Source organism: Echiichthys vipera (genome assembly GCF_963691815.1).
Source record: "Echiichthys vipera genome assembly, chromosome: 12".
NCBI classification, from domain to species: domain Eukaryota; kingdom Metazoa; phylum Chordata; class Actinopteri; order Perciformes; family Trachinidae; genus Echiichthys; species Echiichthys vipera.
The window spans coordinates 17,420,672-17,445,665 of NC_139837.1; the positions used below are offsets into that span (position 1 = coordinate 17,420,672).

At 41.3% G+C, this 24,994-nt stretch overlaps 2 protein-coding genes across 2 annotated transcripts; both read left to right on the top strand.

The window, feature by feature from the left end:
* Positions 1 to 1,446: 1,446 nt before the first annotated feature.
* On the top strand, positions 1,447 to 4,283 carry cyp1c1 (cytochrome P450, family 1, subfamily C, polypeptide 1). Its single transcript, XM_083924081.1, has one exon. It carries the CDS (start codon positions 1,663 to 1,665, stop codon positions 3,238 to 3,240), a length of 1,578 nt encoding a protein of 525 aa, XP_083780207.1. The 5' UTR covers positions 1,447 to 1,662; the 3' UTR covers positions 3,241 to 4,283.
* A 1,198-nt stretch (positions 4,284 to 5,481) lies between these two features.
* Positions 5,482 to 7,261, top strand: LOC310954662 (cytochrome P450 1B1-like). Its single transcript, XM_083924265.1, has one exon. The coding sequence runs from the start codon at positions 5,575 to 5,577 to the stop codon at positions 7,138 to 7,140; it is 1,566 nt and encodes a 521-aa protein (XP_083780391.1). The 5' UTR covers positions 5,482 to 5,574; the 3' UTR covers positions 7,141 to 7,261.
* Positions 7,262 to 24,994: the final 17,733 nt, after the last annotated feature.

Here is a 24,994-nt window from a genome sequence, read left to right on the forward strand (position 1 = left end):
CAATTAGGGTCATTACCTCCCTGCAAAAATAAACTTCACAGTTGGTGGGAAAACAAGAAACCAAATTGTGGATTCCACACAGAGAAGAGACCTATACTGCTGTGGGAAATCAATCAATCTATCCATGTGACAGACATTTAAAAACACGTTTTATGTGCTGCTAAAAACGCAGAAATTGTGATTTATAATCAAAAGCAAAAAAAAAAAGTTTAATAGTACCAACAATCGGCCTCAGATTTTTCTTTGTTTCTTCCTCAGATAAACGTGCGCCTTCCTTTTTTTCGTCGTAAACCCTTGGGGCTTGCGATGAGAACCACTGTTCCAGGAGGCACCTGGTGTTGTTGTGGTATGATGTAACCCGGAGTGTCTTTAAAAAAAACTGCAGTTCACGCGTTAGAAAAACAACACGGTAAAGCAAATTCAAGTATCAATATTTAATAGCATGTCCACACTGAGTTATTGTGCTTTTGTCTGTGATTTCACTGACATTATTCTGCCACTGTCAGATGCTGAGGTGAAAAATCAGGCTGATTAAAAGAAAGAAAAAACCGATATGACTGTAATGTTTCCGTGTGGATCACTGATATTTATCATGTGATATTTTGTAATCTGCTTTTATATCTGAGGTGGGATTTTTCTTTTGTATAAGCTGCGAGTGTGGAAGGTAATCAGTTTATTATCGTCCGTGTTAATTATAAAAACGTGAAAATGAACGAGATTTATTTGTTTTTTTGCGATAAAAGTCTGGCTACAAATCGAATTAAACGTTTAAGTAAGCCTTTAATACAAAATACGTCTGGGAGACTTTGGATGACAGGTTGTTGTGCAACTTTCTCTCAACTTTATTTGGCACGATTATATTTTAATGACAAACTGCCTCTGAACCTGCGCGCGAAGTTAATTTTAAGCAGATCAAAAAACAGGTTAATGAGCTGAATACATATCATAATGTCCCTAACTGAAAATATAATTACGCCTTAACTTTTATACAATTTTGTGAGGATTTAATTACAGTATAAAGTTGGACAAACCGTATGCGCACAGTTTTGTTCAAGTCAAAGTGCGCCCGCTGAGTCCTCTGCAGCCGGGAAATAAATCATGTTAGAAAGAAACACTTTGAAAGGTGCAAACTCTGCCAGTACTCCAATTAGTAAAACAAATTGGCTCGACACGTTTCCTACTGAATCGGTCACCAGTTGCTGACTCTTCTTTCCCTGCAGTGGACGGCGGTCGTTCACGCTGCACGCTCACGGTGTCCGCTCGATGCTGTCAGGCGCGCCTCCGACACCGAGCGACAACAGAGAGATGATACAGTGGGGTCTGCAGGACTACCACAATGGGAGGAGTATGAAAGTTACCCTGAGCCCTGCCCACCAACTGCAAAACATATAAGACGCTGGAGTGAAGCAAAAAGCAGGCACTTAAGCCTCAAACCTTGATGAAAAGACTAACTAAAGACAAAACTTCACCTTAACTTACTTCTTTATCAGTCCTTTTTTACCACAATGACCTCACTGGCTTTTCATTGACATATTTCAAATATTTTTTCTCATCTGATATGGATATATAGTGAGTTTTTTCTTCCAAACATACAACTGAACAGACTTTATTGAAACGTTTTCGTTCTTCTTTGAGGAAGTGTGCAGAAAATTTGTCACGATAATGGCAATGGACACAGAGTTTGGTGTGAAGGGCAGCAGCATCATCAGGGAATGGAGTGGACAGGTCCAGCCTGCTCTCGTCGCCTCCTTTGTTTTTCTCTTCTGTCTGGAAGCCTGTCTGTGGGTCAGGAACCTCAGGCTCAAGAAAAGACTGCCGGGACCTTTCGCCTGGCCAGTGGTGGGCAACGCCATGCAGCTGGGCCAGATGCCTCATATCACCTTCGCCAAGTTAGCCAAAAAATACGGCAACGTGTACCAGATACGGCTAGGCTGCAGCGATATCGTAGTTCTGAATGGAGACAGAGCGATACGCGAGGCTCTCATGCAGCACAGCACAGAGTTTGCAGGCAGACCAAACTTTGTCTCTTTCCAGATGGTCTCTGGAGGCAGGAGTTTGACATTTACTAATTACGGCAAACAGTGGAAAATGCACAGGAAAATAGCCCATTCCAGCCTCAGGGCCTTTTCCTCTGCAAACAGTCAGACCAAAAATGCCTTTGAGCAACACATTATAGCCGAGGCCATGGAACTGGTGCAAGCATTTTTGCGCCGCAGCACTGATGGACAGTATGTGAACCCTGCTCATGAATTTACAGTAGCTGCTGCTAATATCATGTGTGCTCTCTGCTTTGGGAGGCGATACAGGCATGAAGATCTGGAGTTCAGGAGCGTGTTAAAGAAGTTGGACACATTTGGGGAGACAGTAGGGGCAGGTAGCTTAGTAGATGTCATGCCCTGGCTTCAGTCCTTCCCTAACCCAGTGCGCAGTGTCTATGAAAACTTCAAAAACCTCAACGAGGAGTTCTTCGCCTTTGTGAAAGACAAAGTGGTGCAGAACAGAAGTTCCTTCAACCCTGATGTGACCCGGGACATCACTGATGCCATCATCAATGTGATCGAGCACAGACAGGACAGCGGACTGACCAAAGAGTTTGTTGAATCAACAGTGACAGATCTAATTGGAGCAGGTCAAGACACTGTGTCAACTTTAATGCAGTGGATCCTCCTGCTCCTGGTCAAATATCCAGACATACAAGCCAAACTACAGGAGCTCATAGACAAAGTAGTAGGCCAAGACAGACTGCCATCAATTGAGGACAGAAGCAGCCTGGCATACCTAGACGCCTTCATCTACGAGACCATGCGCTTCACCAGCTTCGTCCCTGTCACCATCCCTCACTCCACAACCTCAGACGTCACTATCGAGGGTCTCCGCATCCCCAAAAACACAGTTGTCTTCATCAATCAGTGGTCTGTCAATCATGACCCCCTGAAGTGGAAGGACCCTCACATTTTTGACCCCACACGATTCCTTAATGAAAACGGGGCCCTCGATAAGGACATAATCAGCAGTGTGATGATTTTTTCAACGGGTAAAAGACGCTGCATCGGCGACCAGATCGCCAAGGTGGAAGCGTTTTTATTCACAGCCGTCATGCTGCACCAGTGCAGCTTTGAGAGCGACCCCTCTAAGCCCCTCACTCTTGACTGCTCCTACGGGCTCACGCTGAAGCCCCTCAGATTCTGTGTCAGCGCCAAGCTCAGGGGAAAGCTGCTTGGCTTGGTTTCTCCAGCATGAACAGCATGTCCCAATACTGTGACTCTAAGACAGCAAACACGTTTCCACCTATAACATTTAAGAGTGAGTACCAACATACCTGCACTAAATCCCACTGTTGTAAGATAAGATTTTCATATTTAATACTGATATTTAATGGGTATCTTATCGGTCTGTAATTGAATTATTGTTGCTGCAGGGCTGAGAATATGATGTCAAAGATGTAATATTAGCTATAGGTAGAATTCAAGGTTGTGGACTGTTACAATAAATACAAAGGTATTCAACTCCTGCTTCATGAAATACTCTATACTTGATCTGATTTTGTATATAATTCCGAGTTGTGAGCTTGTTTTACATCCACTATTGCACATGTACATGTATAGTATGTGTGCAGGAAATAGCTACATCCCTTAAATGTCAATTTAAACTAAACATAACTGTATATGAAATGCTTGTGAATGTTATAGAGTCACTCAATGACACATTGTTCTCATTTCTAATATGTAAGAATATATTTAACCTTTGCCACATAAGCAGTCGCAAAATATTTTTTATAATTTCATATTTCAGGTATGACAAATGTAAGGATGTTTAATGTATTTCCCTATCTACTGTACTCAAAGCATATGAACACATTAAACAAATAATGCTGATCCAAGTGGAGGAAAACGGCTGGCTTGTTTGTGATGGAGGAAGTCTTTCATCAAGGAGCATCCATCACAGTCCTAAGGATGAAGAAGAGACATTGCCATGGACCATGAACGCTTCACAAACTTTAGGGTTCAGTTTTACTGTATAAGCACTGCAGCTACCCCGTGCCAAACACACAAGTCTCATCAGTACAAAAAAACAAACAAACATGTGCAGCAAATTTCTCTCACTCATGAGGCATTCTCACAAACATGTTTGTCACTGCAGTCTCTTTAAGCATCTGAATGGATGTTACAAAGCCCAAGGGATGTTTCTCTGTCTTGAATGTTTAAGCATTCCTCATAGAGGATATTTTGTTATCAATGTGTTGGCTTTACATGATGGACAAGTGGAACAATAAGCTATATATGAAATTAATAAAGTTAATTCTCAATGCTCAATTTGTCCTGTTTAATTGTCACTCCTTTAGAGTAAGTCTAAACTAAAACCTCACAATACTCCTGCTGAGCTAGGTGTACCTGTCTGACTATTAACTACTTTCTCAGTCTCAAAGCGTTTCTTAGCTGTAGTGTTGGCACCACCACTGTTTAGAAGTCTGTCATTACTCATTGTTACAAAAATAGAAACCTCTTGAATACTGGACTCGTTGCCGAACATCACTAAAAATCAAAGCTGATGTTTTTTTAAGTTCTTCCTTTTGTTGCACAAGCACCCACATAAGTAGTTTTATAGCTAAACTGAATTCTCTTGAAAAACTATTTGGATACAGCCACAACCTTAACAGCTATATTATCTCAGCGACCTTTTTTTAAAGGGCTATTATGCCAACAATAACATTGTATATATGTTTTTATGGAGTGCAATAAATCGTGCTGTTTGTATCTGTTCAGAATTTGGATCTGAAGCCCTCAGCTTTCATGGTGATATCCCAGAGCCTTTTTCCCTGTATGGTTATAATTATCAGCTTGGCTGTAAATAACATAAATGTTTAAAATGGCCATGGAAAGTCCATTGGAAATTCATCTAACCCCTGCGGAAAAAACAATCAACTCCAGCTTATTGTCCATTACTTACACTACATGCTACGACTTCTATCCATCCCATTCCATTGCTAAAGTGCATCATTTTCAACATTAACAACTTCATGTGAGTTATTTCATGACAAATACCTGTCATGGCACAAAGGAGTTTGTAGAGTTGTTTATCTTTTAAAAGTGTCATGGTAATCTCTGTTTTATTCTTAGGCAAAAAAACTTTGGCAACAGGGCCTATTAAGTAGCCGCTCTCCTTTTCTGTCATCCTTCAAGGGATACTGCTGGAAGGAGGTCTGTGTGGGAATAGGACTAAGGTCTGCAGGCTGTGGTCAAAATGGGAAGGGAGTGATAATAAAAAACCTGAGTCGCTGACCCCTCCCACAATAGAGATGCATATAAGCGAAGTGTTAAGGCTTGAACCTGATAGAGTCCTTCTCACTAGCTTCTGTGGCGGAGGGGTGGTACAGCATGTGAGTGCTGCTTGGAGACCTTTTATTTCAGCTATTTAGTCAGTCCCATTATTTATCTTGAGAAAACATAAAGAACTTGGACTTTAATGTATGTAAGACTGCACAAATAAGGATCACTTATAATGGACTCCTATTTTTAGTGAAATCTGCCTTGTTATTGGAGGCAGGGGATTAAAGACAAACTACAGGATAACACAATGGCTCAGATGGACGCTGAGTTTGGTGTGAAGGGCAGCAGCATCATCAGGGAATGGAGTGGACAGGTCCAGCCTGCTCTCGTCGCCTCCTTTGTTTTTCTCTTCTGTCTGGAAGCCTGTCTGTGGGTCAGGAACCTCAGGCTCAAGAAAAGACTGCCGGGACCTTTCGCCTGGCCAGTGGTGGGCAACGCCATGCAGCTGGGCCAGATGCCTCATATCACCTTCGCCAAGTTAGCCAAAAAATACGGCAACGTGTACCAGATACGGCTAGGCTGCAGCGATATTGTGGTTCTGAATGGAGACAGGGCGATACGCGAGGCACTCATACAGCACAGCACAGAGTTTGCAGGCAGACCAAACTTTGTCTCTTTTCAGGCTGTCTCAGGGGGGAAAGGTGTGACTTTCACCAGTTATAGCAAACAGTGGAAGATGCACAGGAAAATTGCTCAATCAACGATCAGAGCGTTCTCATCTGCCAACAGTCAGACCAAAAAAGCCTTTGAGCAGCAAATTGTGGCTGAAGCCACAGAGCTAGTTGAGATTTTCCTTAAACTCAGTGCCCAAGGCCAGTATTTCAACCCCGCTCATGAGCTGACAGTAGCTGCAGCAAATGTGATTTGCGCCTTGTGCTTTGGAAAACGTTATGGACATGATGATGTTGAGTTTAGAGACTTGTTACAGAGGGTGGATAAGTTTGGTGAGACAGTAGGGGCTGGCAGCTTGGTAGATGTGATGCCATGGCTTCAGTCTTTCCCTAATCCAGTCCGCAGTATGTTCAAGGACTTCAAAGAACTGAATCACAAATTCTTTGGGTTTGTCCAGAACAAGGTGGAGGAGCACAGAGAGACATTTGATCCAGAGGTGACGAGGGATATGAGTGATGCCATTATTGGCGTAATTGACAAGGCTGAAAGTGACAACGGCCTCACAAAAGGCCACACAGACGGGACAGTGGCAGATCTGATTGGTGCAGGTATGGATACCGTCTCCACCGCTCTTCAATGGATTGTCCTTCTGCTGGCTAAACACCCAGGAATACAAACCAAACTCCAGGAGCTGCTTGACAATGTGGTGGGTCGAAACAGGCTGCCATCTGTTGAGGACAGAAGCAGCTTGGCCTATCTGGACGCCTTCATCTATGAAACTATGCGCTTCACCAGCTTCGTCCCCTTCACTATCCCCCACTCCACAACCTCAGATGTCACCATTGAAGGTCTCCACATCCCGAAAGACATGGTGGTCTTCATCAATCAATGGTCGATCAATCATGACCCCCTGAAGTGGAAGGATCCACATATCTTTGACCCCTCGCGCTTCCTGGATGAAAATGGCTCCCTAGACAGGGATCTCACAAACAATGTTATGATCTTCTCAGCAGGGAAAAGAAGATGTATTGGGAACCAGATTGCCAAAGTCGAGGTATTTTTGTTCATTGCAATTCTACTCCACCAATGTAGCTTTGAAAAACGTGCTAATGAGGACTTGACTTTAAACTGCTCCTATGGTTTAACACTGAAGCCTCTGGATTACAAGATCACTGCCAAACTCAGGGGAGAAGGCCAATAACACTGTTATAAACATGGTTCTCCAATTTAAGAACAGCCATACAATATAAGTTATGTGTTTTAGAATAAAAATGCATGCCTTATATCACATTGGACTTTTATGTAATACGCTTTAAGTAATCCAAAACATGCAAAAGACAAGCTTTTTTCTACATTTAAAAGTGTGACTAACAGACAAAATTGGTATTTCACTCTGTTACAAAATTTCTGCCAGTTAATGTAAGTATGACAGTCATATCTGGACTAAACAGTAATTTTCCTGCTCAAAACTGTGACCGAATGAAAATCTAAACATATATATCCATACCGGCTCTGTCACATCATGTACGCAAAAAATAATGAGAGCTTTGATGTGTTTGCAAAGATCACAATTCATAATAAACCTTAAGTATGTATTGTTACTTATATGAGGGTGTTTAGCAAAGTCACCCTAAATGCAATATAAACCTGTGGTGATAAATAAATTTCATTTTGTTTCTCTCACTAAAAACCATGTGCCAGCTGTGTGGTCTCAAGTGAGCAGTTATTCACCCAGACACTCATTTATCTTCCTATGTATTGAACATTTTCACGTTTGATCTTAATGCAAATACAGCATGCATGTCATCTAGATTAACATACTCTTAAATCATGCATAGCACTGTGGTATTCTGATATTAACTCATGTCACTGAAAAGCTACTAATGTAATTGTTGGTTATACTGTCGCCTTGCCTTACTTCACATAATACATCACTGCAAAACATGATTTATTAGGCATACCGTACTGTATGAATAACCTGTGTAATGTTTTTCATAATTAACATGACCCAGTGTGATGCACTCTGTACTATACAATGCATAATAAACATTTTGTATTGATTTCTAACTGAACCTGTGGGGTGTATCGGTCAGAGCAGCAAAAAGTGTTGAGAACCGCAGAGGCCAGAGTGGTCAAAGAGATAATAATAGAATCTGATGTCTAGTCTCAGTGTTGTTGTAAAAGATTAATATGGGTTACAGCCAGGCCCTGGATGCTTGTGTTCTCCACCCCTTACAAGCAGCAGTGACTCAGTACATCAGAACAGGCAACAGTAAGCATCCATAAGGTTCACTCCTCAATATTTAACACGGAGCATGCTGTTCTTTTAACTGCTGTCTTCACATTCAGTCTTTAGCCAAGTCAGTGTTATCTCCCATTTATCAATAGAAAGAGCAGTGTGTCATCCCTTTAACTGATGTCATATGCAATAAAAAAGTGTGAAATAGTAAAGGCAAGATATAAAACATAACAATTTTGATATAAGGGAGCTGGCAACAAACGCTGTTAAGCAGTTTTGCAATAGTTAGAAAGCAGTAAGCAATATTTTTCTAATGTCCGTTCAGAACAAATACTTTTATTTTTGTTATTTTGCTGATAATAGTTCTGTACTTAGGTAACATTTTAAATGACAGGCATTTACTGGAGTATTTTTACATTATTGTTGTGCTACTTTTTCTTGAGCAAGATCTCAGATTTTCCACCAATGTCAGTTGTCAAACTCACAACATGGCATTCAACCTAACCTAACCTATGACCCAGCTGTGTTTGCCCTCTGCCATGGTGATTAAGATTCCCGTTATATATATCACCTTCAGTATCGTTGCAATTAAAGTGGAAATCATGTAAGATCTATCTACTCCATAAAAAGCAGTCAAAAATCTTCCTAAATCATTATCTCTCCTTCCTTGCCACATGGGAGCATTTCCTCAGTGAGTGGTCCTATGCTCCAGAGTCTACCAGCACTATGGCTGAACTCTGAGGGAGGCTTGTTTTCACTGAGGTTAATACAGAGCAGGCTTAAGACATTCTGTACTGCAACAGGCTCTCTCTCCATATCTCTCTTTCTTTGCTCTGACACCACAAGGACCCTAGAGGGAGGGAATGGGCTGCCTGGCCTCCCCCGTTTCCATCGCTGCTTCCCAAAACATCCTTGAAATGTGTCCAGCTGAAAGACTCCCTTTCACCCTGAGTCACCCGCTCTCCACTCCACATACCCCGCAGCCCTCCACCTGCCCAGTTTCACTCCTTAAAGGAAAACAGAAAAGTGTCCAGGCTGAGGTTATTCACATCCTGCACGTACACAGAGCCACAGAGTGACCTCCCACAGTTTTCTCTGCTACCACCAGCCAGAGCTCAGCACTCTATCCAAACCCAACTCCCTCTGCTCAGCTAAAAATCTGACTTGCAAACTGCAGTCATTGTTTGGTAGATGACACAGTGAGATAGAATTACTTGGAGGCAGACAAATGCAATTCTCCAGAAAATCTCTTCTCCTGTCCACTGTCATCATCTGCTGCAACACAGCGGAACAGTGTTTGAGCTGAAGATGGTCTCATGCTCGCATATAGCCAGTCTTTCCTATAATACCAACACACTGACCACAGCTATATTCGAAATTCAATTCAATTCAATTCAGTGTGCTCTCCGTTCTGACCCATAGCATTAAACATCAAAGCAGATCATTAATCATTCTGTTGCAAAAAAATGGAAGTATCCCAGTAAACATGTTTCTTTGAATAAAAAGAACCAATAGTCTGTGTGAGGAAAAAAGCATGCTAAGTAACTATGAATCAACTTTCCCCCCCAAAAAAAATCACATTGGACAGACAAAGGTGACATTTCAAGTCAAATAACCGTCACTGCCCAGATACTCAATCTCCTCCTCTTATGTACAGTAGCCTATTTACAGTATACTAGAGGGTTTCATAAGATGTTTTGCCCCAATTTATAGAAACACGTCTTCTGACGTGAACCAAAAATGGAAATACCATATTTTTGACACTTTAATAATCCCAATCCATCCCTAAACTCAAGATCGATGTTTTAAAAAAATGTCATCCTGTCATCAGAGTACGCTGCAATGTACAAAGCTTTCCATTGTGTCCGAAACAAAATGGAAATAGTGATAATGTTCCATTTGTTTAGCCTCTTTTGAACCCCCCTGTGGAATTATGTCATGGACATAAACACTGAGCAGGCGTGATAATAATATTCCAGTTAACATTATAATCATATTCAAGTCGTGCCACCTTTAAGGTCAGTATCCTGCTATAGACCAACAATTAGTGACCCTTCACTTCATGTTCTGTAAAACAACCTCACGCAACCATCATAAAGACATGAAGTGACCCTTTCAATAAACAACTACCCAACTTATTATTATAGGGTGGGACGGTTAGTGTTTGGTCCGTGCCAGGACTCAGTTCTGGAGCGTTGGAAAGGAGAGGACCTTTGATATAAAATAACACAATGTGTGGTTCCATTTGCCATATTTCTTTCCATATAACAAACAATTATTTTCAGGAAGTGCAGTAGGAAGTGATCCGTAATGGTTAGTATGAGAACATGGGGAGCATGTGGTTTGAGTTCACGGTCTGACACAGTCACTCATATTAACTATGTTTAAGTGGTCATTTTTGGTTGCTATGGATATAGAGCAACCCTGTCTCCTGTGATTTATGGTAAATGACAATGTTGAAAGCCAGAGCAGGAAGCACTACAGTGTGATGTTCATAGATAGGAGAAGGTAATGGAGGGTATAGTGGCGGAGAAGTTTGCGCCTCTTTCCCTCTTGTCTGTCGTCACTGAGACATGCGGATATGTAGACTGAGGTTGTGTCAGGATTTTCAATTTTTGTCTAAACATTTGTTCTTCCTGTAACTTTCAATAAAGAACAACAGGACATGGCAAGTATTAACGCAAACATACACAAAAACTCTTTACTTGCCAAACCTAGAAGGAAAATTAGACAATTATAGTATGTCTCCTACAAATAGCTTGTGATCTCATCTACATCATGATAAATCAGTTCTGGTGGTCCCTTAGAGAGAGTATCTGGTACTTTCCCATAGTCCAGCACCTTCTCTAGGCCATTAATCTTGTGCAGTGTCAGAGATAGCGGTGTCTGTTTAGACGATAACGAACCACTGCTGGCACCACTCTTGTGTAACCTAGACTGGAACCTCTTCAAGAGAGAAGCGTCTTTGAGAAGCAGATATATCTGATTTGTTTAGAAAAGAGAGGAAATAAATCAAATTTTGTTCTGTGTATTTTTTCAAGTAACAGGAGAACGTTGGAAATGCTCAACGGAGTGCTATTCCATGTATGAGTGGGAGAAAGACTTAAGATAACAAGAAGACGTGCAGATAAGTGCAAAATAAAGCAAATAAAACAGCTGCATTTCTCATTAACATGGACTTTTAACATGGATTTTCATTCTACAGATTATTCCAAGTCCAGGTAGCAATGTAGGAGAAAGCTTTTTTTTTACTCAGCTCAGTGCAAACCCTTTGAACCTGGTAAAGAAGCCACCTTGGAATGAAGTTGAAGACTACTGGCTTTGTACCCTTGCAGCTGGGAAAAATGCCTGTCGCCAATATATCTTACTTGGTGCATGGAGGTACGGAGGTGCACCTTCACCAAATTGTTGCCATAAAGTTGGAAATCACAATCGTCTAAAGATTTTCATTTGAACAAAGGGACATAACCCAAACCATTAAAAAAACTGCTGAACAATCAGTATACAAGAGGAAGCAGAAAACGTGTCTGTATACTTTCGACCAGACACAGTGTAATACAGACAATAAATGGTCAATCATAGTCTGAACATTCTGAAACGATGCCAGTCCAATAATCTGTGTCTGTGGTTTGAAACAGTGGCCTTGGCAGAGTGCCGAGGGTAATCATCTGAATCCACAATGAATATGTAATGTTATATAATCACTGGTAAGAATGAGAGCAACATTATACCATTATTGACATCAAGGCTAATCGAGACGCGGTCTCTCATATCCACTGTTTCAGAGAAAGGACAGAAGAAACGGGCAGAACTGTCTTTGCGTAATCGCCATTATTCAGGATGAACGATAGCAAATGAAGAGTAATGACCCTCCATCTGTCATAATCTCAGTTTAATAGTGCCTATGTATGAAATTCTAGCTGATATATTGGTGTATGAAATATCTTGTAACCATCTCCCTGACAAAAAGAAATCACAGGCTGCCATGTCAAACAAGCTACCCATAATTCGGCTCTCCGCTGTGGCAGAACCCCTCTCCTTCCATCCTTCGCTTTCACGCCATCCCTCTTCAAGCCCTCTTCTTGGCAATGCTCTACGCCAGACCAAAACAATTTAGCAATAAGCTATTTGCGTTCGTAGGGATTCATTTTCAGTTGTTTTTACATTCTCCTTTTGTAGTGGGCTCTGATTGCCTGTCAGAATTTCCCCACTCACATAGAGAAGCACGGTTTGCTGGAGCTGACCACTCTGCTGAAAATACTTTGCTCTGTTAAGATTTTGACAGTCTATGCTTGGAACATGTTGGCTTGTTGACACTGAGATTTTATAAGGGGGTTCACTTTCACTTAAAGAAGAATTTTAGGGATTCCTTCCCTTCCTATACATTTCCGCTTGATATGCATAAATATATGGTCCTTTTTTTATTTAGCAATCTTTTATAAATGTCTGATAAAGAAAATCAGCGACAACACTTTGATGATGCAGCTCACTGTAGGAGTCAGTATCTGTTCATGTGGACAAACACGTTCACATAGAAATGCTAAGACACTGTGTACCCTATGTTTTATTTAGTGCTCATTAGCTTCATGACAGCACACAAGGTAGCAGCGGTTCACATGCACCAGGAGAGGTCAACATCCCACTGACAGTTTGTCTCTTTCTGCCTGCAGCTGTTTTCTCGGATGGACTCCTGACAATGTCCAACGAATCCCAAGATTCCCTTTCAAACATGTAGCACACAATAGGAGATTGTACGTCTAAGATGTCACCTCACCTACTTCCCATTTGTAGGAGCATACAGGAGGCAGGACATAATGTGTATTACACAGCGGTCACATAACCAGTTCGTAATTTGGTCGTCAACAAGTGTCTTTGAATTTTTTCTGACAATTTAAATGTCAGTCCTTACCGACAGAAGTTCCTGAATCCGGCACCTCTCCAGTTAGACATTTTTGTTGCTCTCTGACATTACACAAACTTTGTAATTAGGAGCTGGCATGGTAAAGTTCTTTTGATGTCTGATCCAACTGGGTCAGATATTTGAGTTCTCACATACAGCTCCACTGTGTCATTTCTATATAATTTCAGGTTTGCAGTGCATGTGTGAAAGGGGCTAAACCTATCTCAGTACTCTCTGAAGCTGTTGATCATCGTGTTGATAGGCCAAATATTACAAAAACATTTGTTCCTACAACATATAATTGAAACTGGAAATGAAATATAACAGCAAACAGAGTGCAATAATTAACAATCAATCATTTACAGCCTTCTTTGGGACACACACAGGCCCCACTAATACTCAGTTAGACATCATCCAACAATTCCTAGAAAACAGATGTCGACAGGATGTCAAACGTGTGGGTGTAGGGGACTCTGCATGTTTCATCACACTAGCTATCAGCTGGCTTGCACGACAATACATCCGGTGGACCCTTGTGGGGGAGTCCACGCTGTAAACAGGCATGTGCGGGGGGGGGGGGGGGGGGGTACTCAGGACAGAGCGAGAGGTCCTGGAAGACGGATTGAGCTGTAACGGAGGTGCGGATCATAAAGAATAACAGAACTGGGATGAAGGGTGCTTATGGAAATGCAGGGGCTAACACAAGGTTCCGGAGACACCGTTTACTCAGCCTGCCAGCATTAGAGGACTTGGCCGGCGGTTCCTTTCCTCCTCAAGAGTGGGGAGCCCAGCTCGATCCCACGGAGGGAAAAACTGAGAGGACACAGAAGCACAACATATTCATAGTTCTTTGAGCGGTGGCACTGTATCCACTCAGTATTCCAGGGAGAAATCAAAGTCATGGCAATAGGCTATTTCAGACTTGCAAAAACAGAAGGGTTGTTTCTTTCTAACGGTACATCATCTCCAGCTCCCACTTGAATGGATACTTAAGTTTACTGGAGTGTAAAGCCATGCAATGCGACTGATGACAACAAATACATATTACAGCATTAAATCTTTGGTGGATGATCTCATAGCATTATGTAAGACAGTGGTACCCGTGCCAGACTCTCAGACAGAACGCATGGGAGACATTCAGGTGCATGCCGCTAAGCACGCAGCTCTCTTCTTTGCCTGCCTTACTTGGAAATTGTTTTTTGAGTTCACTCAACTTGATTGCCCCAGTAACAATCCCAAGCCAAGCCTTTTAAAAAGAGTTGGGGTAGTAAAATGTTTTTGAAATCATTATAGATTTCATGTTTACAATAAAACAAAATCATAAACTTAAACAGCTTAAATAACTAAAGTCTCGTGCATCAGCGCAGTAGCTCCTGGTGATTACATAATTCAGTTTAGGCAGAGAAAGAGTTAACACATCTGCAGTGAGCTACCTCTGTCTGAACCATAGTGGCTATGGGACCTCTCAAATGGGGCTCAGCTTTCAAATACAATTACATATTTGTGCAAATTGTACCCACTTGGCCAAACTCTTACACAGTAAAATTACTTCAAAAATATCAAGAGTTCTTTGGACGAAAATAAACGACTTGATTCAGAATCATAATAACATGAGGGAGAATTAATTATGATTTTCCTCTCATTACTCTATTTATATTATTGTGAACTAGAACTCAAAAGGGACTAGTTTATGAAAATAAAGAAAGGCATCTGGTGACAGTGAGAAACCTTACACTCAAGCACAATTAGACAGGAGTCCAAGAAGCTGCTTGACCAATAGAGGAAACAATTAACAGGAAATATATGATCAAAACTGCTTCACTGTGTGTTCGCTTCTTTGTGTAGCTCTTTATTCCTTTCCCACCCCAGAAACAACACCTGACAAGATGTGGAGGCAGTGTTTTAGTTACGTTACGCTATGTTACGCTACAATACACTACGTTAGGCTACGATACGCTACGTAACGCTACGTTATGCTACGTTACGCTACGTTATGCTACGTTATGCTACGTTACGCTATGTTATGTTACGTCGTTTAGTAGCTCTATGTATCTATTGTTAAGTGCAGTTTCATTCAGGGGATGTATAGCTTAAATCAAGTGCCATTTGATGACTCAGAGGAAGGGGGAGCTCTGGTATGAATGACAGCCAGTGACTCAGACTGCTGCACACGCACACATGCGGCTTTGGTTTTGTCCATCAATGCCTTTCTTGTGACTAGGAGACACCAGAAAAGACAGAAGAATCCATACACCCCTCATCTCACCCCCCACCATCATGCACATGCCAAGCCCCATCGCAGTAGGCCGAGCCGGGGAGACAGGAGTCGGGGTGTCTGCTCCAATTCTCCAAACTGGGATCACATAGCAGAGGAGAACCCATTAAGCGAGTCCTGGACTTTGGCTGACTCCCCAGCAGCATAGGCCCCCTCATCATACCCCATCCCCTCGCCCCGCATCCACCCACAGATGTATGGGCCTCTGCAGAGATCCGCCTCCAAGGTAGCACTTCTTTCCTCTGCCAGCAAAAATAAGACATTGTGCTCTCTCTCGCCTTCTCTCCCTCCCGTATCAGCAACACAAGTCCCTCTGCATCACAGTGGCCAAAGAGCTGCCAGAAGCTGCAGCCAACAGCTACACTCGACTCGGCTACACTGACTTTACTTACCAAGGAAATGTATGTAGATTGGGGCCTGCCAGTGGTAGAGACAGGTCTGTTCCCTGAGATAGGTCACTATGTACACAGGAGCACACCACTTGTTGCGTTTATTGTTGTTAGATTGGAAATAGGGAATTACATGGGCTGTAAAGAATCTGGACATCTGGTCATGTTTGAAAACACATCATCATCCAGTATCATTAGCACAGTTATGGGTAAAACAAATAAAAAATATTGGCTTGCAGATACACTTCAAGATGTACACACACACTCAGTTGTGGGGTCATGTAATTGAGTCACGCTCATGCTGTAACCTCAAGCACTGATCATAACCGTAACAATGAAACGCTTTACAGTAATTCTTACCCTAACTTTAACCCGAGTCTAATTATAACGCTCTTCCAAAACCCTAATCCCTGAGCGGCCCTGTTTCAAAATAACGACTTTCTAATTTTAGAGGATATTAGTTATATTATTTTTTTCCAGAATGTGATCGCTGCACAGATTGAAAAGGAAGAAAAACAACACATAAATGTCATAATGGTTTTAAGCATTTGTTGTAAAGAGAAATCCGGATGTCCTGCTACCCCAACAGATCATCACTTTTGCCTTTAAATGATCTCAACAACAAGCTCCAGCATACAATTAGTTTAGCATCAAGTCTTTTAATGTCTGCAAATTTTACAGACTTACTCATCCAGTGAGTAAGTCTGTATGATCTAATAAAAGATCTAAAAGCACTTACATATCATAGTACCAGTAAGTGGACATGCATGCCTATTTGACATCTGTCTTTGTGCTTGTGGTAGGTCACCAATATTGGGGTAGACTAACTTGACTGTATTTGAGCGTAAATGTTCACTGACGTAATGGACACATCTGTATTTTAGGTCCAACGCAAAACATGTGGACATTTGAGTGCGAGGGGACAGCCTGCCTGTGTCCTCCTGAGTGGACCAGCTGAGAAAACACACTGTGCAACATAAAAAATTTAAATTCCATCGCTCACATCCCATGGCACCTATTTGGTTTGGCCCAGAGCTGACATCACACCTACTCCTCATTTCATAACATACTGTGAGGAAAGAGTTGAACATGCAGTACATCACAGGCTGATTTATGATGAGTCATAAAAAGCTGTACCGATTCTGATGCAGCGTGTGAGCTTTTGAGTGAGATAAGGAAGGACTACAGGTGATTTTGACGGGAAAAGTGTACTTAACACTGCAGTTCAGTCATATCCAGTTCCGTCGTGTAAAGTGGATGACATGGGAAAATACATCTGTGGTCCACTATACAGTACAACCAACAAGACCACATGACAGAAGAAACTCATATCTGGAAAAAAAAAATATTATTTGGGGAGTAGGAAAGTGCCCCAACCTGAAATGGTTCAGATTTTCTAATATATTATAATAATATTAAAGCTGTGCTACACTCAAGATATTTATACTAACAATAGATAAATGGCTATGTGTAATGTGAAAGCGGTCACACAGATGAACCTACAGAAAACTAGAAGGTCACTTGGAAAGCGTAGACATCTGCCAAAGCCATGCCCTCTCTCGCAATGTTAACGAAAGTGAAAAGTGAAGTTCACGAACGCTGATGCAACCTGGCATTCAGCACAGTTGAGTATGTTGCAAAGGAAGCAACCCGTCCTATGAAGCAAAGACCTAGCAAAAAGTTTCAACTGTGAAGCAATGACTGGGGATCTGTCAGTCAGCACCATCACATATTATGTGATCAAATCCAAAAAGAACTGCATAAGCCAGTGGAGTTTTAGTGTGGAGCAAGAGGGGATTACTCAGGTGAAACCGTGTACTTTGAAACATATGCTTCCCTCTGTGAGCACTTAGTTGTGTCAAGCTGGATTTTTCACGAAATCGAAGAGACCAGTCCAGGATTGACATGAGAATGTGCAAGCACTACCATTTTTATTAAACCCGGTTAGTTCAAATGAAGATTATTATTAGCATTCTGTATTGTGTAGCATAATGGTGACTGTGGACTGAACTTTTTTTTCTCATTATTATTTATACTGAACAGCAAAGAAATGCTAAATAGTAGACAAAACAGTTTGGGAACTTTAAAATCGATAAAATGTTTACAAAACTTTTGATTACAGGATTTATAAATGTTCCTCACATAGCTGAGGTAAAAAAAAAAAAAAAAACGTGGGATAATAAAAGTGGACAAAATTATCAAATAAATGATTTTCCCACTCCTTCAATCCAGGGAGGTTAAATGTCAGGGCGGGCTGAAGAACCCCCCTGGAGCTGAAGAAAGAAAGCAGGAATTTGGTAATATGACCTTGAATGAGCCCTGATGAAATATGCTGCCTGTAACTATAAATACATCTAGCTCTTGGTAATGCACAGCAACTATTAAGTGAGGATGCAATCACACTATTGTAACTATGGCATTAATATCTGAGGTTAATCACTGTATTCAAATGGAAACTACAATAGAATTTAGTGCAGAAGCTCAGATACAAACGCTTGAACCAAATAAACATATTGCAACCATCCCTAAAGGAGCTACATATGTTAATCACTACTAACAATGGTCCCCCGCTTTCATCCCACAATGCATCTGTTTTCCTAATGGCTGTGGTGACTCGTGTGACCATGTCCCTTCTCATAAAGCTTGTGTGGTCACACAGTGGTTTTAATAGCATGACAGTGATGCTAACCATTATCCTCTGGCCTTATTAAAAAACAGGCATGATTTGATGATTTTTAGCTTTTATGAAACACTCAATCTTCTCGAACATACACGCATGAAGTTTAAGATCTCTTCAGGCATTTTAAATACAATTAACAAAAGAATGAAACAAACAAACAATGTCGACAATATAGCAACAACAAATATTGTAGACTCAACAGCAAATTTAAACTATTTTAAAAATTGGCCTTCAATTGCAGAGGGGAGGATTTTTGTTTATTTTTCTTACAGTCCAATATTTAGACTTTTGTCAATTTACCTTATTCAGAAAAGATAAGTAGCTTAATGTAAATTATATAATTAAGAAGAGCTGTGGAGAGCGCAAGAGCATATCTGTGACTTACCCTCATTACCTTAAGACCCGGCACAGACAGTAAACGGGGTGTTAAAAGGCCAGGACTCAATGAAACAAGTCAAAAAGAACAACAATGTGACTCTGTGAAAGTATTGAAACGCTCAAAACCACAGCGCAATGCCCACAGCCCGTATTCAGAAACTGTGCCTTTAAGCCACCAGGACTTCTGTACGTTTTGGATTTCACAACTATAGGTAAAAAGTGCAGTTACAGCTCCATCACAGTAATTTCCACGCTACAATGACGATTCAGAGAAGCTGTAAGCACAGATGCGGAAGACCCTGAAACACTGACCAATCAAAGCAGAATGGGCTTTTTCAGACAGGCGCTAAAACAGAGCATTTCAGGCAGGGAGGGGGTAATCGAAAAAAATCTGTTTCCTATGGGACCTTTAAGGTTCAATAACATCATTAATTAGACTCTATTTGACATTGAAATCTAACACAACTAGAACAGTCGGATAACGATAACGCAGTGCTTTACAATGCTGTTTCTTTCTTGAGAATTTAACGAAGAGCAAGCTGAATCAAAATAACAGCCAACAACAAAGCCTGGAAAAGAGCGCTAAAAGAGGAATATGAGCAGAGCCAGCACAATCCATACGCTGAATGCGTTTCTGGGAATTGTGCTCATTCATGCTGTGATTGGAAATAAGGCAGACATTTGTTTAGCATAAGGAGTGTTAATTTGTCAGAGTGCAAATTAGATGTAAGCAGACCTTGTTGCTCAGCATGCCAACTATAACACACATGGGAAACGGTGCAGGAAATGACTGAGCTGGATTGATGGAATTCCATAAAGGCCAAATAAATTTATCACTGGATGTAGAAAGAGCTAAATACAAGAGCAGCTTGATGCGAGTGCGTGGAAAAAGTACAGCCATCACAGTTGATTGATCAGCCAGGGGTTGGTGGAACTGGACAGGGAAGTAACTCACTTGAAAGGATAAAGGAAAGAAAAATTCTTGAGGCATATTCCACATTGGCAGGTCCTCACCTTAGTAATATAAGAATGGTGAACCAGCATAAGAAATATGTATGGTTTTCAAGAATCTGGCAACAAGTCAACCAAGGCTTTTGCTGGCATTTTCTTTGCATTTGGACTGAAATTCGAAATCCCTCAGATTTGGACTCTGCATGCCATCTAATGTGGTCAAATAGCTTGTGATGAAAATACTGGTTGTGTTCTATAGGGTATTTTGAGGCATAACAAAACAGAACCATATCTTTAGAAAATTGCTTTATCTAAGCCTCGCTGATGCGGAAAGGGGAGCAGCAACTCTTACCCAATTTTCTGGTTAAGCTTGTGACATCTATTTCAGATGAGTGTTGGGAGGAAACAGATAAAGCTTTCCATGTGGCATGTTCTTTTTCTGGCTCATTCCTTTGCTTGGCTGCCAGAGAAAAGGAGTTTATTGGAGTGGTACAAGGAGGGCGAGGGGGAGTAGCTGAAGGAACTTGAGGGGTAACACTGAACATGCATGAAGGAAAATAGTCCTCCCAAATGACCATGATGACTGGGGGACAGAATGTGTACTAATCTAGGCGGGTTGCCAAGACAAACAGCCCGGAGGGGGCAAAGGGGAAGCCATAGCCAGGAGAGGTGGAGTTCAAATAAAGTATATGGAGGGTAGACAAAACAAGGCGAGACAAATGCCATTATAGTGCAGAAATGAAAAGAGCCAGGAGGGAACCTGGGGAGTTGTAGGAGTGTTTCCTCTGAGGAGGGGATCGGGGTCTGGTTGTACGGCAATGCGGAGCCACCTGTTTAATGGTGCTTAACATGCACAAACACAAACATGCTGCACACACGAATATGCTCCCCCTTATGTGAAAACATACTGAGCATACAGTATCTCTACCACTGCCCCCCTTCTCCCTCTCTCTCTCACACACACACACACATATGATGACCTCCTGGGTGCTGTGTTTTCTGCGCCACGGTATGTACAGCCAAGTCACACAGCTTGAGCTGCAGGGAGGTCCTGAAACCCAGAGGGAGATGGTACGTGACAGAGTGCAGGCTGTGTGTGAGTGTGTGTGTGTCAGGTTGGAGAAGCCAAAGTGGATATTTAGTGAATGTATGTGTGCGTTTGCATGAAGGTATACATATAAACGATGAGTGGCAGTGTGTTTTGACAATTACGTACATGCTCAAATTTGTTTGTGTGGAAAGGAAAGGATAGAAAAGACAGTACAATAAGACAGAGGGCACAACATCTGACATCCATATGTTCATTTGGCTAAAATGATTTTAATCAAGTTAGTGGCTTTGAGGAGCCTAAGTAGCTGCCTGTGAAATAGAGAATACAACAAGAGGCACACATCAGCCCACTCTGTGTTGGTTTGTGTGCGTGTGTGACTGGTTATATGCACACGTTTATACAAACTGTGCCTGGCTCCACCACAGAGAGAAGAAGCCATGTGAGCTTCATGCTGCATCGATTGCGCGCTCTAAACTCTGAAAGTGATTTTCTCACCGTATCTTGGAGGAAATGATTCATTAGGCTGGGGCCCAGTTGGGATGGCTCTGACATGGAATAAGAAGCAGCCACTCACCCCAGGCTGGTGCATTTGGAGTGTGCACAGAGACAAAGGAGAATATGGGAAGCAGGAACGGCAGGGGAGGAGGAGATTTAAAATGGCAAGGGATGGATGCAAGCAGAGGACTGGAAAGCCAGCGCTAGAGGAGAGGAAGGTTGGAATGAGGGAGATAGGGGAGGAGATGGAAAGACGGAGAGGGGGAAAGGGGAGTCTCTGTGGCTTTGAGTCAACAGTACAACAGCTCCCAGACAAGCTCGTCTTTCCTGGAACACCACAGGAGCACTCAGCACGAAAGAGAGTAATGCCTTGTACTAATCTTTCTGAGGTCATCTTGCGCACATCTTTGTCAATTGTTTTAGTATCCCATCTCAGCCTTGTAGCACTTGAGAAACTCATGCCAACACAGTTTACTCCAGATGAGTACACTGTGGTTTGATTCAGGATGAAATCAGAAAACACTAAACAGAAATGCAACCACTGACTGCAATAAGACAACGGTGCAGCTACACTTTGCTTTAATAGCTTTTCTATACAGTTTTCTCCCTTAGTTCTAATTTGTCAATCTGATATCAGTTGATTTGACATTACACTGTTGGACATACAAAACATATTTTTTGTTGCATTCCACATACATAGAAACTCATAATAAAACCTAGCAAACTCCATTGCGTGGTCTGTTAAGTTATTTATCAGAATCTCATATATCACACTGCGTTCCATTTTAAAGCTGGACATCAGAAGGTCCCTGTTGAATTTTCTGACCTCTTACCTCTGCGATCCCCAGTGTCCGGGCGTAGAAGAAACACCCAATTGAACAGCTGCACTTCCGAAATAAGGTATTGTCTAAGTCTAATGAATAACCCACTTGTGATTATGCTTTCGTCATTAGGCCATACATTTAACTAAACAATGCATTTCGATAGCCTAAAACCATTTGTTGCTACTCACAAAGTACTCTGCTCCCTGTGCCAATGTGCCTGTGGGTTTGTTTTGTTGAGTGATCAGCTTTTTTTTAATTATAAAGCAGGTCAAAGTGTGATATCAATACTACAAAAGTATCAAAACACTCAACCCACGGTCCTTATTCAGAAACAAATTGATTCCCCAATTGGATTTGATTAAATATCGATTTGATTAAAGATATTTCAGTTACAAAACTAATTTTGCTTGGATATTAAACAGATTCTCAGAGACCTAATACTGCAAATTGTACAAGGAACCCTGAAACCTGGTGCAATATTAAAATATTAATGTTTACATTGAGAATTGACCAGAAGAAACAATGACTAATCATAGCAGTTTTTCAGTAGGAGAGCTTAAAGAGACAGGTGCTAAAACAGAGTTTCAGACAGAGAGTGAATACGGATATATATATATATATATATATATTCAGACAGATATATATATATACAGTATATACAGTACATTATATATATATATATATATATATATATATATATATATAATATGGATATATATATATATATATATATAATGTATATATACAGTGTGTGTGTGTGTGTGTGTGTGTGTGTGTGTGTGTGTGTGTGTGTGTGTGTGTGTGTGTGTGTGGTTGAGAAAAAATTGTTTTTGAACATTAAATCTGTAAATATGTTGTCATAGAAAGCCAAAATACAAGTACCAGAAATTGAACACATTATGGGACCTTAAATATTCACAGAATTCTAGGTAAAGTGATCCATCAAAATAAACCATGTATGTGCTTGTGGAGGATTAAAAAGTGTCAAATATCAGTAACATTGTGGTTTTTGATACAGAATAGCGTTTCATTGCACTTTTCTTAGGAGGATAACCGTCTGAGTTGCCTAGAACACAGGGTCATTTTACAGCACAGGAAAACCAAATCAAGGAAACTGGCATCACTCTATGTTCCAACAGTCAACTAATGTACTGCTATTGACTTGAAAGCAACATTTAACATCTCTGAGCAGCAAAAGCTCCAAGCTCATAATTCCAAACCCTCAAGTATAGATAAATTCAAGAGCAACACAGCAGAATGCTCCATGTAGGACATCCCAATATCCTAAAGTGACCCACCGACACGAGTGCTGATGGGAATTAAGAAGGATCTGACTTATGTGGAATGCAATTTTGTTTATGCTAAAAAGAGGAGTGCTGAAGATAACCCAGACTTTTCTTAGAAGCGGTTAGAGCTAGGAGGACAGGGACAGATAAGAAAGGGAGGTCTGAATTATATGTTAAGCCTCATTACTCAACCTCCCACTCAGTTTAATACAGTGAGAGATAAAGACAGATGGAGAAATGGAGTGAAAATGCAAACATAAATAGCACATAACATATAATTGTGTGTGGTTTTGTGTTGTGTGTGTGTGTGTGTGTGTGTGTGTGTGTGTGTGTGTGTGTGTGTGTGTGTGTGTGTGTGTGTGTGTGTGTGTGTGTGTGTGTGTGTGTGTGTGTGTGTGTGTGTGTGTGTGTGTAGAAGTGTGGGTGTCCGTGTGCCTCTTGTGACCCCATGCCTCACTTGAAGCTTATAATAAAGCTGCAAATTATAAATTAGATAAGTGTCAGTGAGCTATTGGTCTGGGAACACAGCAACCAACCCAACCACACTACATTTAAGAATGTGACTTTCTGCCCTCAACTTCATCTATCATCTTGTAAAACCATAACATGTCCGCTTTTCTGCAAGTTACTCACGATAGTAGGGCCAGTCTTAATGTACCTCAAAACCCCGAAATCGTGTTAAATGGTCTGATTCCGGATGCATTCCCTTCATGGATTCCGACCCGAGATGATACTTTCCTTGTTATCTGTCACAACAAGACAATTAAATCAAACTGCCAGATGGTTATTTATTGCCGAAGCAGTAATTCGCATGATTGTGGTGATCGCTTGTTTCTAATACAACTTGTTTTTACTGATATGTCTGGGGTTTGCAACGTTGTTTGTATATGATTTGTAAATGTCACCTGCACTAACAATCACTCTGAGCATCCAGTTTGTAATGTGAAGGATGTAGAGCACGGAGCGTAGTAAGGAAACCTCATAAGACATATGGCCTTGATCAGAACGAGTACTACCATGACATCATTGTCACATAATTGACTCTCATCGCCCATCGCTCTCTTTCCTCCTTTGTTGTCAGAGCAAGTGTAGGCCACAGCTATTGAACTTTTCCTCTATGATGAGATTATACTGTTGACTGTGGGCTGCAATATTGAAGACCACTACGGATCTGGATATTCTGCTCATACAGTTCTTTCCCGACCGGATATTTAGCAGACGGTCTGGCTCTTCATTTCGAGGATCCCCTGATTTATTAATGGAAAATCCTGTTAGGACTTTGAATTGGACAATGTAATGTCTGCTTCTGTTGCTGACGCACGCTCAATAAGGATTTAACAGTCCTAATAAATCCCAAACACTTCTTATCTCACATTAGGCTGACTCTCACATTTAGCATTATATAACAGGGTAACCAGGGCAACAAGGGGTCACCAAAAGTCATTAACAGTAAGTGGGTAACTAAAAAGACATGAATCCATGTCATGTCCATGTTAACTGCTACGCTAAGCATCTGCTTTTTAGAATGTTGTCAAAACACACATTGCACAGCACAATACAGCTACCGAGACCATTTTTGATGTAAAC